The sequence below is a fragment of the Pecten maximus genome, chromosome 9 (genome assembly GCF_902652985.1).
Source record: "Pecten maximus chromosome 9, xPecMax1.1, whole genome shotgun sequence".
Taxonomy (NCBI): Eukaryota; Metazoa; Mollusca; class Bivalvia; order Pectinida; family Pectinidae; genus Pecten; species Pecten maximus.
Window position 1 is genome coordinate 33,322,629 of NC_047023.1, and position 15,788 is coordinate 33,338,416.

The window sequence follows — 15,788 nt, forward strand, 5'->3', positions numbered from 1 at the left end:
ACTCTCTCTACTTCCCTTCCTATGGAATCTGTACTCTCTCTACTTCCCTTCCTATAGAATCTGTACTCTCTACTCCCTTCCTATAGAATCTGTACTCTCTACTTCCCTTCCTATGGAATCTGTACTCTCTCTACTTCCCTTCCTATAGAATCTGTACTCTCTACTTCCCTTCCTATAGAATCTGTACTCTCTACTTCCCTTCCTATGGAATCTGTACTCTCTCTACTTCCCTTCCTATAGAATCTGTACTCTCAACTTCCCTTCCTATAGAATCTGTACTCTCTACTTCCCTTCCTATATAATCTGTACTCTCTACTTCCCTTCCTATGGAATCTGTACTCTCTCTACTTCCCTTCCTATAGAATCTGTACTCTCTACTTCCCTTCCTATATAATCTGTACTCTCTCTACTTCCCTTCCTATGGAATCTGTACTCTCTCTACTTCCCTTCCTATAGAATCTGTACTCTCTACTTCACTTCCTATAGAATCTGTACTCTCTCTACTACCCTTCCTATGGAATCTGTACTCTCTCTACTTCCCTTCCTATAGAATCTGTACTCTCTACTTCACTTCCTATAGAATCTGTACTCTCTACCTCCCTTCCTATAGAATCTGTACTCTCTCTACCTCCCTTCATATAGAATCTGTACTTTCTCTACTTCCCTTCCTATAGAATCTGTACTCTCTACTTCCCTTCCTACCACTCTCTCCTTCCTTCCTATGAATCTGTACCTCTCTACTCCCTTCCTATAGAATCTGTACTCTCTCTACCTCCCTTCCTATAGAATCTGTACTCTCTCTACTTCCCTTCCTATAGAATCTGTACTCTCTACTTCCCTTCCTATAGAATCTGTACTCTCTCTACTTCCCTTCCTATGGAATCTGTACTCTCTACTTCCCTTCCTATGGAATCTGTACTCTCTCTACTTCCCTTCCTATGGAATCTGTACGCTCTACTTCCCTTCCTATAGAATCTGTACTCTCTCTACTTCCCTTCATATAGAATCTGTACTCTCTCTACTTCCCTTCCTATAGAATCTGTACTCTCTACTTCCCTTCCTAAAGAATCTGCACTCTCTCTACTTCCTTTCCTATAGAATCTGTACTCTCTACCTCCCTTCCTATGGAATCTGTACTCTCTTACTTTCCCTTCCTATAGAATCTGTACTCTCTCTACTTTCACTTCCTATGGAATCTGTACTCTCTACTTCCCTTCATATAGAATCTGTAACTCTCTCTGCTCTTCACTCTCTACTCTACCCCCTTCCTATAGAATCTGTACTCTCTACCTCCCTTCCTATAGAATCTGTACTCTCTACTTCCCTTCATATAGAATCTGTACTCTCTACTTCCCTTCCTATAGAATCTGTACTCTCTACTTCCTCTTCCTATAGAATCTGTACTCTCTCTACTTCCCTTCCTATGGAATCTGTACTCTCTACTTCCCTTCCTATGGAATCTGTACTCTCTCTACTTCCCTTCCTATAGAATCTGTACCTCTACTTCCCTTCCTATATAATCTGTACTCTCTACTTCCCTTCCTATGGAATCTGTACCTCTCCTCTACTTCCCTTCCTATAGAATCTGTACTCTCAACTTCCCTTCCTATAGAATCTGTACTCTCTACTTCCCTTCCTATAGAATCTGTACTCTCTACTTCCCTTCCTATGGAATCTGTACTCTCTCTACTTCCCTTCCTATAGAATCTGTACTCTCTACTTTCCTTCCTATAGAATCTGTACTCTCTACCTCCCTTCCTATGGAATCTGTACTCTCTCTACTTCCTTTCCTATAGAATCTGTACTCTCTACCTCCCTTCCTATAGAATCTGTACTCTCTCTACTTCCCTTCATATAGAATCTGTACTCTCTACTTCCCTTCCTATAGAATCTGTACTCTCTACCTCCCTTCCTATAGAATCTGTACTCTCTACTTCCCTTCATATAGAATCTGTACTCTCTACTTCCCTTCCTATAGAATCTGTACTCTCTCTACTTCACTTCCTATGGAATCTGTACTCTCTCTACTTCCCTTCCTATAGAATCTGTACTCTCTCTACTTCCCTTCCTATAGAATCTGTACTCTCTACTTCCCTTCCTATAGAATCTGTACTCTCTCTACTTCCCTTCCTATAGAATCTGTACTCTCTCTACTTCCCTTCATATAGAATCTGTACTCTCTACCTCCCTTCCTATGGAATCTGTACTCTCTCTACTTTCCTTCCTATGGAATCTTTTCTCTCTCTACTTCCCTTCCTATAGAATCTGTACTCTCTACTTCCCTTCCTATAGAATCTGTACTCTCTCTACTTCACTTCCTATGGAATCTGTACTCTCTACCTCCCTTCCTTTAGAATCTGTACTCTCTCTACTTCCCTTCCTATTTAACCGGAAGTGTGTTATAATCTGAAGTGTGATATAACAGAAGTTGTGGTAACTTATTATTTAGAGTTTTATATACTGCTAAATCACAGCAACATAGCCGTCTCCGAGCGGTTTATAATCACTATTTGTAGTTATTGGGGCTGTAGCAACCCGCCATTGTTTTCCTCAACTCCATGGAGAGCATACAGCCGGAGCTGCCATTTCGGCGCCAACAGCTTACACACAACATTTCTTACACTGCCCTACCACGTCCTCATTTAAGGCGGAGTAACTGGAACACAGTGGAGTAAGGTATCCGGTTCACTGGGTGCCCTGTGATGTCATCTTCAAATGTCTGGTTTAATAACATTACAACTGCATGCTAGTACGCCGACAAGGAGAGGACATTTAGAAAGATTCACATAGCTGTCATCTCAGTGAAATAGAAAAGCTTTTATTGTATACTACTTGTAGTATCTATCTAGGTTTGCTTTGTCAGTGGAAACATTAAGATTGTTTTTGAAATTAAGTTACCGTTGAAAATGAAACCGATACCCGATATTATAACTACCTATCAATTTGTGTTTACAGGGTGCCAATCTGACCACGAGGAGATCGAGTACAGCCCACAAGATGGCTGGTACAATAACCCTGTACATATAGACTGGGGCGCTATCGGTAAGTCATTCTTTTTCTCATGATTTTGTTCTAGTTGTTGTTGTTGATCTGCTTCCTGCAGCATACTCATTTACTTAATGAATTATTTGATAATATAGCCTTTAATTTTCTTCAATGTTCAGATATTGCACATTTCAAAACATCGTCACCATTCTAAGATCTTGCCAGAAGTAAAGGAAACTCTCCAGAAATCTTGTTATGGCGGTCATTTTCAAACGGACTAACGGAACATATCTTAGATAATCAGAACCCTCCGAACTCGAATGTGACGTGCTTAATACTCCTCCTACATTGATGTGTCGTGCTAAATACTCCTCCCACATTGATGTGTCGTGCTAAATACTCATACCACATTGACGTGTCGTGCTAAATATTCCTCCCATATTGATGTGTCGTGCTAAATACTCCTCCCACATTGATGTGTCGTGCTCAATACTCCTCCCACATTGATGTGTCGTGCTCAATACTCCTCCCATATTGATGTGTCGTACTAAATACTCCTCCTACATTGATGTGTCGTGCTAAATACTCCTCCCACATTGATGCGTCGTACTAAATACTCCTCCCACATTGATGTGTCGTGCTAAATACTCCTCCCACATTGATGTGTCGTGCTAAATACTCATACCACATTGATGTGTCGTGCTTAATACTCCTCCCACATTGATGTGTCGTGCTCAATACTCCTCCCACATTGATGTGTCGTGCTCAATACTCCTCCCACATTGATGTGTCGTGCTCAATACTCCTCCCACATTGATGCGTCGTACTAAATACTCCTCCCACATTGATGTGTCGTGCTCAATACTCCTCCCACATTGATGTGTCGTGCTCAATACTCCTCCGACATTGATGTGTCGTACTTAATACTCCTCCCACATTGATGTGTCTTGCTCAATACTCCTCCCACATTGATGTGTCGTGCTAAATACTCCTCCCACATTGATGTGTCATGCTAAATACTCCTCCCATATTGATGTGTCGTGCTAAATACTCCTCCCACATAAATGTTTCGTGCTAAATATTCCTCCCACATACATGTGTCGTGCTAAATACTCCTCCCACATTGATGTGTCGTGCTAAATACTCCTCCCACATTGATGTTTCGTGCTAAATACTCCTCCCACATTGATGTGTCGTGCTAAATACTCCTCCCACATTGATGTGTCGTGCTAAATACTCCTCCCACATAAATGTTTCGTGCTAAATACTCCTCCCATATTGATGTGTCGTGCTCAATACTCCTCCCACATTAATGTGTCGTGCTCAATAATCCTCCCACATTGATGTGTCGTGCTAAATATTCCTCCCACATTGATGTGTCGTGCTAAATACTCCTCCCACATTGATGTGTCGTGCTAAATATTCCTCCCACATAAATGCGTCGTGTTAAATACTCACACCACATACATGTGTCGTGCTAAATACTCCTCCCACATTGATGTATCGTGCTTAATACTTCTCCCACATTGATGTGTCGTGCTAAATATTTCTCCCACATTGATGTGTCGTGCTTAATATTCCTCCCACATTGATGTGTCGTGCTAAATACTCCTCCCACATTGATGTGTCGTGCTTAATACTCCTCCCACATTGATGTTTCGTGCTAAATATTCCTCCCACATAAATGCGTCGTGTTAAATACTCACACCACATACATGTGTCGTGCTAAATACTCCTCCCACATTGATGCGTCGTGTTAAATACTCATACTACATAATGGAATCAGTGTATACGAACTGAAACTACAACTATTTCAATTATTCAAACAATGCAAATCGTATATCTACTTTACTATCGAGGTCAAAGTAGGAAATTAAACAATTTAGCACAAAGACATTTTCAATGTGCCGTAGATGTGTCAATTGGAAGACGAATCTCTGAAATCGTGAACAAACAGAAACAAATAAAACTATTTGAGATTAATTAAATACTTTTTTCTGTTATGTTAAGGGAGAATAACGTTAGATGAAGACGTATTAGAGTTTTATGATAAAGGCAATGTTTGTGGTTTAGGTCATACACGTTATCGCCGAGTCAAAATACCCGAAAGGTAATCTTGGCTTTTCATTTATCAAACAAGATAACATTGTTTAAACAAACAACACGCATGCGCACATACCGGTATATATTATGATGGTTAGTATAGGGGAAGCTTCGTTGGCACATGGCCAGTCCCAAATCATTTCATATCTGATGACCTGTTACTGAATTATCAGTCCCTCCACAGATACAGTGTAAAACAGATATTAAAGAAAGATAACTGAAATAGTTTCTGTGATTTCTTGTGTGAATTTAAAAGCCTTTAATAGCGTTCTGCTATTATCTCCCTTCAAAGGCTTGCTTTTCTAATTGTATCTTTTAAATTCAAGTGAAATATAATTAAATGCTGTCCGAAGAAATTCTATCCTGCTCCACCTCTTGAGTTTGGATGTAGTCTAACCAACCTGTCGAGTTGAATTTTTACTTGGTAATGCAAAGTGGACTATTCCATTTGTGAATATGTAGGTATAAATGTATGTCGACCGGTCCATATGTGAATATGTAGGTAAAAATGCATGTCGACCGGTCCATTTGTGAATATGTAGGTCGCATGTCGACCAGTCCATATGTGAATATGAAAGTACAAATGTATATCGATCAGTCCATTTGTGAATATGTAGGAACAAATGTATGTCGACTAGTCCAGTTGTGCGTGTGTAGGTAAAAATGCATGTCGACCAGTCCATATGTGAATATGTAGGTAAAAATGTGTGTCGACCGGTCCATTTGTGTATATGTAGGTACAAATGTATTACTCAGTCTATATGTATAGTACGTAATTCACACAGTCTTTATGTATAGAAGTAATTCGCTCAGTCTATATGTATAGTACGTAATTCACTCAGTCTATATGTATAGTACGTAATTCACACAGTATTTATGTATAGAAGTAATTCGCTCAGTCTATATGTATAGTACGTAATTCACACAGTCTATATGTATAGTACGTAATTCACTCAGTATATATGTATAATACGTAATTCACACAGTCTATATGTATAATACGTAATTCACACAGTCTATATGTATAATACGTAATTCACTCAGTCTATATGTATAGTACGTAATTCACACAGTATATATGTATAGTACGTAATTCACACAGTATATATGTATAATACGTAATTCACTCAGTATATATGTATAGTACGTAATTCACACAGTATATATGTATAATACGTAATTCACTCAGTCTATATGTATAGTACGTAATTCACTCAGTATATATGTATAATACGTAATTCACTCAGTATATATGTATAATACGTAATTCACTCAGTATATATGTATAGTACGTAATTCACACAGTATATATGTATAGTACGTGATTCACACAGTCTATATGGAGACTCAGATCGTCAAATCAGATTGTGGTTTCTCCTGTTTGACGAGCTTTTAATGTTCTCTATGTGCTATATCGAGAGTGACACAATATGGTACTGTATTCTAACCTATAGATGTACATTTCTTTGTAATTATGCGGAAATAATTGCTCGAGAAAATCGAGAAAGGTCTATGATGTGATTATGGACCTAGTGAGTTTATTCCTGCCTGCGGGCATCAATCATTTTCTACCTTGGAATACGGTTTCACCATACATGTACATGTATACCATTTCTGATAAAATTTCTATCATACATGTAAGTCAGATCCTGTTTTAGAATACAATTTCTATCATACATTTATATTAACATTCTGAGTGTTGATCTTTATATGAATATACCAAGTGAAAACAACAAACATTTAAACATGAAAACACTATGATCCTGTGTGATTTTCCACACAATAGACCAGTTAAATATTCATAGACAAAAAATAGTCCCCGTTTCACTTCAGTAAATTGTGTTTACTCTGGCAATCTATTCACAAAAAAGAAATTTGATTTAACACGAATTATTGTATTTGATGGTTGTTTTTTTTTTGAATAAAAAGAAAAAAAATATAAGAAACAAACAAAGAACAAAAACGACTGGAAACTGCGGAAGGACACGGTACACGGTTATATGGTTCGTTGGTAGGATCACCGCCTGTTCTATTAATTTTGCATCTTTTTGTATGTAGCTATTAAAAGTTGAAAAAATAAATGAAAATTACTCTCTGTTTGTTTTTATTCCAAATCACCCAAATCTAAACATATGAATTGATAGGATTTATTTTCATTTTCATTATGGTTATGAATAGCAAAATCCATATATATCAGATTCTGTTTAAGAATACAATTTCTATCATAAATGTATGCCAGATTATGTTTTAGAATGCGATTTCTTATAAATGTTAATCAGATTCTGTTAAAGAATTGTTTGGCTGCATGGAAGTGTATGTACATTTGTTTGGTGCGCATTGGTCCTCGTTAACACCAAGCAATATGTATTTGCATTGGGTTTGGTTAGCTTCATCTGGACAATACAATGGAAGTGTTATAGAATAGAATTTTATTATATTAATATTTAGGCTTTTCTTTAGAAATACAATTTCAATTTCAATGGAAGTGTTATAGAATAGAATTCTATTATATTTTTATTTATTAATTACAATTTCGTCACAAATATATGCCTATGTCTGCTTTCTCAAAAATATCCTCTCTGGTGTGGTCTATGTTTTTTTTGTTTGTTTTTTTGTTTTATTTATTTCCTTTTTCTTTTTTACATTATTGATTTCGCATTCCCGCGTAGGGGACTGTCAGATTGTTTTACAAAACACACAATTTCCAAAATCAGTCCTTTAATGTTTAAAATATTCCTGGTGTAAATTAACCTCTTAAAATATCGTATGCTTTAAACAAGACTTGAAAAAAAACCCATTCTTTTCTAAAGAAGCATTTTCAAACTTATAAATTTTTGTATCAAAATCTGGGTTTCTCACAATGTACGACCATCATACGACCTAGATCTGGGCTCATAATCACTCCAAGTCACTGAGGGCTACAATGTGACATTCCCTTGTCCTACTCATACGTGACGACGGGTTACATTTCACAGCGTATACCAGGTAAATCCACCCAATGTAGCAAAATACACGAAATCACAATAAATATTTGAATACATTTTTACATGTATAACAAGGAACATGGAGTTCCGAGTACTGGGAATATTGAGTTCCGAGTACCGTGGAAGAAGATCGAATTCCGAGTACTATGGAAGAAGCTTTACGCTTTAAGTTAACCTTTCACAATAAGTATTATATATTTACAAAACTCTCAATACCTACAACACATACAATGATATTAAACATACATAGATGTTGTGAACCTACATACAGAATATTGAATTTCTGTTTTGATCTCTATCGTCAATGATGGGAATTATGGAGGAAGGAAAAAGTGATACAATTCTACATTCATCATTCGCCATAAACTTTTAAGAAATTCACATTAAGTGGTGCTTAACTTGTGTGTATTTCTACAATGATCACACATATACAATGAGAGCAATGGCATAACTTTCCCTTTCTATGTTAACGAGCCAGGCGTCCATAATCACAAGTCTTTACTTGGAATAAACGTATCAATTTGACTTATCAAATTGCTATTTACGAGCTAGATATGATTTTTGATACGGGTTTTTTTGTTATTATAGACTCTCAGATACGTGATATTAACATCTGTGTTCGTGTGCGTGACGAATTCTGATATTCCGTCAATATAGGTGACGCATATTCCCTTAAAAAGTGTTCACGGAAGCATCCGTACATGTGGTAGTGTTTTGTGTGAAATATGAAACACTAAAGAGTTATACCTATCTGTAAGGAACGCCATTCCAGGCATAACTTTATACCTGTCATAAAGAAACGTCATCCCAGGTATAACTTTATACCTGTCATATAGAAACGTCATCCCAGGTATAACTTTATACCTGTCATTTAGAAACGTCATCCCAGGTATAACTTTATACCTGTCATAAAGAAACGCCATCCCAGGCATAACTTTATACCTGTCATTTAGAAACGCCATCCCATACATAACTTTATACCTGTTAGATAGAAACGTCATCCCAGACATAACTTTATACCTGTCATAAAGGAACACCATCCCAGGTATAACTTTAAACCTGTCATATAGAAACGCCATCCCAGACATAACTTTATACTTGTCATATAGAAACGCCATCCCAGGCATAACTTTATACCTATCTGTAAGGAACGCCATCACAGGTATAACTTTATACCTGTCATAAAGGAACACCATCCCAGGTATAACTTTATACCTGTCATATAGAAACGCCATCCCAGACATAACTTTATACCTGTCATTTAGAAACGCCATCCCAGGTATAACTTTATACCTGTCATTTAGAAACGCCATCCCAGGTATATCTTTATACCTGTCAGAAAGAAACGCCATCCCAGTCATAACTTGATACATATCTGTAAGGAACGACATACCAGGCATAACTTTTTACCTGTCATAAATTAACGCCATGCCAAAAATACCCTAGCATTCTTTCTCTGCGCGCCCTATTGTAGTACATGTACATTGGTGTAAAACTTGCTGAGCCGTGACTGTTGCCTTTAACTTGTTTTTGCTTTGTTGTGCAGTTTTTATCTCTTAGTTCGTCAACCGGATACATATTTTTTGACTTTCAGTCCTTTTGATTTAACATTTATTACACCTTAGGACTACGTAGCAAAAACGTAGCTCCCATGAAAAACACTGAATGCCTTTACAGCTGACGTATCGGTAAACCTATTATTTCGATGTATATGTTGCATTGGTGTCGTGGATAATGGTGTAGTTATGGAAGTGAAAACTACAGAAATAAAACTATATGGAAGCATTCTACGTAGGCGGTACGAATACAGGTACACATCGACAACCCGAGTGTAACGTTTATTGTCGTAGAGAACTTACTCAACCGAATCACATAACTACAACAATATAGATTACTATATTGATGTATACGTAAGGTCTAACAGAGAAAACTTAGTATATTGTCGATGGTAACTGCACATAAAATGTAATTAGAAGGCGAAGAGCATGACAGAAATATCTAAAATTGGAAGAAATGTCGAAATTAAGTTTTCAACACAACACGAAATAGGTCATTGTAACCAATATCTAAAATACTGTGACTGATAAAGATTCCCGATAGTCTGTAAAGCTTGGACTGTTGACCTACTTAAGGCCTTACCCCGAAACAAAAACTGGCGAGGTGGCATCTTTTCCACACTGTGGCGTTTGACGGAGGCCTGAAGTTAGCAGCAGATTTATTATTAGAGATGGAGGATTCCAATAACGAAGCAGCTGCTATCAGCGAATTAAAATTTCAAGATATCTGATTTATGTCTTTTTAAAAAACTTAAGAAACTGTGGCCATTTCATGTGTAGAATTAATGCAATCAACGAGATTGGGGATTCGAATAACGAATCCGCTATAAGCAGTAAATGATGATATTAAGATATACGTAACTTAGAGTATTCACATATCAATTGGCTATATAGGTAAACTACACAATTAATTATTCAACGTGTGCAATTTATTATTAAAAAATCACGTACCCGATGGCAATACACGTATAAGTTATTGCATATCCGTTGAGTATTTAGATTAAGTAAAAAGAAATCGGTCGGTTAATTCTGATAAATGAATATGAATCGTTAACGTTGGTTTAGTTATCTTAATTTGAAGGCAATATATTCACTATTATCATTACATATGAAGTTTGTATTAGTCATATGTGAGTATAAATGAAGTTGTCCATTGATACTGAGAACGCGTTGGTTGTAGTTGTCCATGTATGCCGAGATCGCGTTGATTGTAGTCGTCCATGTATGCCGAGATCGCGTTGGTTGCAGTTGTCCATGTATGCCGAGATCGCGTTGGTTGTAGTCGTCCATGTACAGTACGAGGAGGGTGATTTGGTACTCAAACGCTCACAGCGCGTTTGCGCCCGTCGAGCGATGGGGATTAAAACCCCGCTGCAATCCCGCCGTAATCCCGCGCAAGCGATGTCGCTGCGATCCCGCTCACGCAGCGATTCCGCTCTGACAAGGCAGCAACCCCGCTCAGCCAGCGATTCAGCTTCGGAAGGCCTACAAACCCGCTCAGCCAGCGATCCCGCTCCGGCTGGCCAGCAAACCCGCTCAGCCAGCGATCCCGCTCCGGCGGGCCAGCAAACCCGCTCAGCCAGCGATTCCACTCCGGCGGGCCAGCAAACCCGCTCAGCCAGCGATCCCGCTCCCGTAACATGGACACAAGAAATCCTGCAATCTTTTTTTTTTTTTAAATATAACGATGAATAAGAAGGAACTCATATTTATTTCATCAGAAACGTTCGCAGAATGTAATGTAACGGTTACAAAATATGTTTCGTATTCACTTGCTTGAGTTGTTCTCTGCTTGTGTAAGCATCAAATCAAGAGTAATTTGGTAGCGTAAGTAATGAAGTTTAGTTTAACAAAAATACATTTTATGGATCTTAAAGTATAATCATAGAAAAAGGTTAAACACAAAGTTATTTTTTATACAACATCTTGTATCTAAAAATGTTCATACGGAGAGTAGCGTAGTGCAAAATGCAAATGTACATATGATTTTAATTAGATTAAGTATTCTGATATATTTCTAAGTTGTTTTGTCTTTTTGGTGTACATACAGTACATGTACATGTTAGCTGGATCGTATGAAAGAGGAACATGACGCAATTTGGCCTGTTTCGACCTAAAGGTGACCATTTTCAAATAAAAAGTAGTTCTCAGATTTGATATTCGCTGGTGTCAATAACATGGGGGAAGACGTAGTTGATGAAATATTTAAGTTTGGATGTCAATTATACTAACTACATGAATAATAGAAAACAAAACCATCAGTTTATGCAGCATACGGAAGATTAAGAGATCAAACCACCAACATTTATCTATTTTGCATACATATGTACATATCTACAAGTTATGAAGCTCACAGCGATGACAACTGAGCAAAATATGAGTGCAATATATATGTTTATATCTATTTTGGTATACGGTGATGTAGATTCGCAATAAGTCACGTGATATTTCACATGTACTCTAGTTAAGCTCTCGCCAGCGCTGTGCGCGAACAATCATTTATCTTATATACATTTGTGCGTGGTATATCCACTTAAAGTATCGTAGTTATGTATGATATATCAAAATAAAGAAGGCAATTCGTTCTGTCGGTGAAACATTTTCTTTGATATAGGCAGGATTTGAAATGTGGTCGAATTGTACGATCGCCAGCCGTTATGTAGCCATGCCCGTCTGAGTTACCTACAAATGTATTCAATGCTCGGTAAACGTCGTAGTATGCACAATGCACGCGCAATGTACAGGGTACCGAGACAGTTTTTCGACGGCTGGCGATGGGCAGTATACACTGATACATGTAGGCTTAGTTTGTTGTTCAATCCATTCATATATATATAATATTTATGTAATTCTCTGAATGAAATATTTGAAATGAACTGTGGTCATCCTTATCATTTACATAAGCTGAGACGGTAAAATGTACTGTATTGTAAACTTATTAATCTGTATATCACCCGTTTGATAGGTAACCAGTCTTGACATTTTTCATAAAATGAAAACACATTTGTTTTGAACAACCGGACCCATAACGAATGTCTCATATATACATTATACATGTACATGTACATTTGTATGTGCTTGTTGAAACAAATACATGTACATGATTTATTACGGATAATGTTGTTATTATGATTAGTATTATGTGTATATATATGTAAATTGTATCTGCATGTTTGGGTAAAATATCCAAGTTCGTCCTTATTAAAGTAATATGAAGATCAATAAATAAGTGTATCACGATATCGATCTATATAGGCTATGTCTGATGTCCAATCCTATTGACTTAACATCTCGTCAATAAGATGTGTTGAAATTAAAAATATGGATACTGAGTGTTCTATTTTCTTACGAAACCTGACATAAATAGTTACCTTGATTTTTTATTTAAACATATTTTTATTGTAACTTATATGTATATAAGAGATTGGGCAAAAACCACCTTTCCCGACACAAGTATACATGAAAAAAATACAGCAAGATGGCATAATATAATATTTTAATATAATATTATTTTTTAACATGTTTACAAATTGGTTTAGCGGGAGAGAGAGAGAGGACGGGGGGGGTATATATATAAAGATATAGTGAAAGTAATGATTAATACAATTATCATCGCATACGGATTTAACGGGTTTTACTTCCGCTATTACGGCCTCAAAAGGAAAACGGCAGGTGCCTTATTCTAAAAGACCTAAATGTAAGAGGTGAGATACAGGTAGACTAGTAAACATGGAGCATAGGCTAAATCCTTATGTAACAACATTCCGCCCGCAGGTAAAAAAAAAGCTGTAGGGGTCCGATGGGGTCACTGCGATACAGGTATACTCGCTATTGTAATCAAAATCTGTGATTGGCAGATGTTAACAGCAGGTGAAAACATTTCTATAACGGTAACTACACTGTACACGACCGGTATTTGTCCTGTGTATAGAGGATTTATCTATATCACATTGATTAACTCCAATCATGATTTGTAAATGACGCGATTTTAACCACGTGGTCTCCATACACACAGTTTTATTTGGATACTATAACACATGGAAATGTGTTACACGAGGAACATTAACATTGTATCACACGTACATATATATGAATAAACAATCCAGTTACAAAAACATAATATTCATAGGATTATATTACATACACGTAATCAAAGAAGAGATTTTTTTAGAAAAAAAAGACAAACCATTTAGAACTTCCGTTTATAATTATGACCTTAAACAGACCTTTGGTTTAGTTTTATTTGGATTTGAGCGGTAATAATTTAGAATATGTAATTTCTTGCCAATTTTCAATGATTGCGTTTTTACAGGAAAACAGATAATAGTACTCATCTCCTACATTCTCTGAAGACAAGGTTCATATCTTCTCCTGAAACTCTTTGTTACCTACCAGTTTCAATGGAAAATTTCAATTACATGTACGTACACTGTGTATCTAATACAATTAGAGTTAATCTAATCTCAGGCTTCATCGGACATAAAATGGACTGGTCAATAGCTCGGTGAAGGACGAAATACTTCACATTGTTTGGGTGTTAGGTCTTGATAATAATGGTGACTTTCGCAAAGTCAGTACGTATTTTTTTTTATACTTCCGAAATAAAAAGGACACGAAATATTTCCATGTTGTCGTTATAATTTATTAAAATTTGTTTAAAATGTGTTTTTGTTGACGTTTTTATCACGAATATTGGACTACACACACAATCATTCTGTGTTCTATATAGTTTAAACTGTATTTTATTTGACAATTTCCATTTAATAGCATATATACAACATAAGATATACATACATACGTATATACTATTATGCTCGGTCTTGTAATCAAAGACCGTACTACATGTATGTCTTTGCTGGCAAAAAGAGATCGGGAAGGCAATCGATTATCCTTTACAAAAGTGTTCGATATCTCACAAAATAATTTTGTACCAGGCTGCTAAAATGGTAACAATTTTTTCAATTCTTTATTAGTCTTGCGAGTATACATCTCATCAACATCATACGATTACAAAAAATATAATTCAAGTCAGCTCGAGTAGAGCAATGCACTTGTGACGATTTTTTTTCTGATAAGAAAGTAATTAAATGATTAGCTACTATAGTTGGGAAACTATTAGCACTGATTTCGATATCTACCGGTAATATACATGTAAGTGTATGTCCGTGATATTAGCCATGCAAGAGATGACCCCGATGGACACATAAATAATGATAGTAATAAAAACACAATATCTTTAGGCCGTGGATTTAAAACTACGAAATGTTCAAATAATTGTGAAGTTTATGAAACTTACTACAGAAATTCAAAGATAATTTTCTCAAACGGACATGTTGCTAGCTAAATACTTCAAATGTCTACGTAAAAATAAGTCGAGATCAAAATAAGGAGCCCCTTATGTGGCCTCTCCGAGGTCATGCACAAAACGACATCTATACAAAGGTCAGCTAAATCAGAATTGTAATAATGCTGCCGTGGACACGTGGCTCATTGTCCACTATTAAAATGGTTACCGGATTGAGCACATTTCCGTGTTCCCCATATCCCACTCGAGGTGCACAAAAATTCTGACCAAGATCCGACCGTCCTAAGTACTCTAGAAATGATGACAAAACCGCCTTTTGACCCGTCCCCATTCCGTAAGAATGAAATAATGCTACTGCGGACACTTGGTTCATTGTCCATCATTAACCGGAATAATTACCTTTTGTTTTCCCAAAGAAGACGGTCACCAGTTAGCAGTCACAGGATACATTTACAATGTATTGACTCAGCTCCTAAACACTAAATGACGACTATATCCAATATTACTGGATTTATGACTCGTGAGTGATCTTGCACATGCATGAAAATAGTCTATTTGAACTTTAATAACTACAATATTTCCCTACAAATAGTTTTTATCAAAATGGTCGACATCAAGTACACTGTCATATTGTACAACATTGCAGATATTATTCAACTTATAACATAGATTTCATGAGCAATACATTACACGTATGAATTTGTATCTCATAGTTGAGGTACATCATCCAATAAATACTTACGATGGACGATACAACTGAAAGCATATACATGGTCATTAAAGTATAATTAATCGACACCAGGCTGTTGAAAGTCTACCGTCATTACTGATTGAGCGGGTCCTATTCAATTCCGC

General features: G+C 36.7%; 1 protein-coding gene across 2 annotated transcripts in view; it reads left to right on the forward strand.

Moving 5' to 3' along the window:
- LOC117334744 (dual oxidase 2-like) overlaps nt 1–15,788 on the forward strand; it is a 64,724-nt gene that overhangs the window by 13,532 nt on the left and 35,404 nt on the right. For both annotated transcript variants that reach the window (XM_033894535.1, XM_033894537.1), the window contains exon 2: nt 2,956–3,042. In XM_033894535.1, coding sequence (XP_033750426.1) covers nt 2,956–3,042 — 87 coding nt within the window. The remainder of the gene's footprint in view (nt 1–2,955; nt 3,043–15,788) is intronic.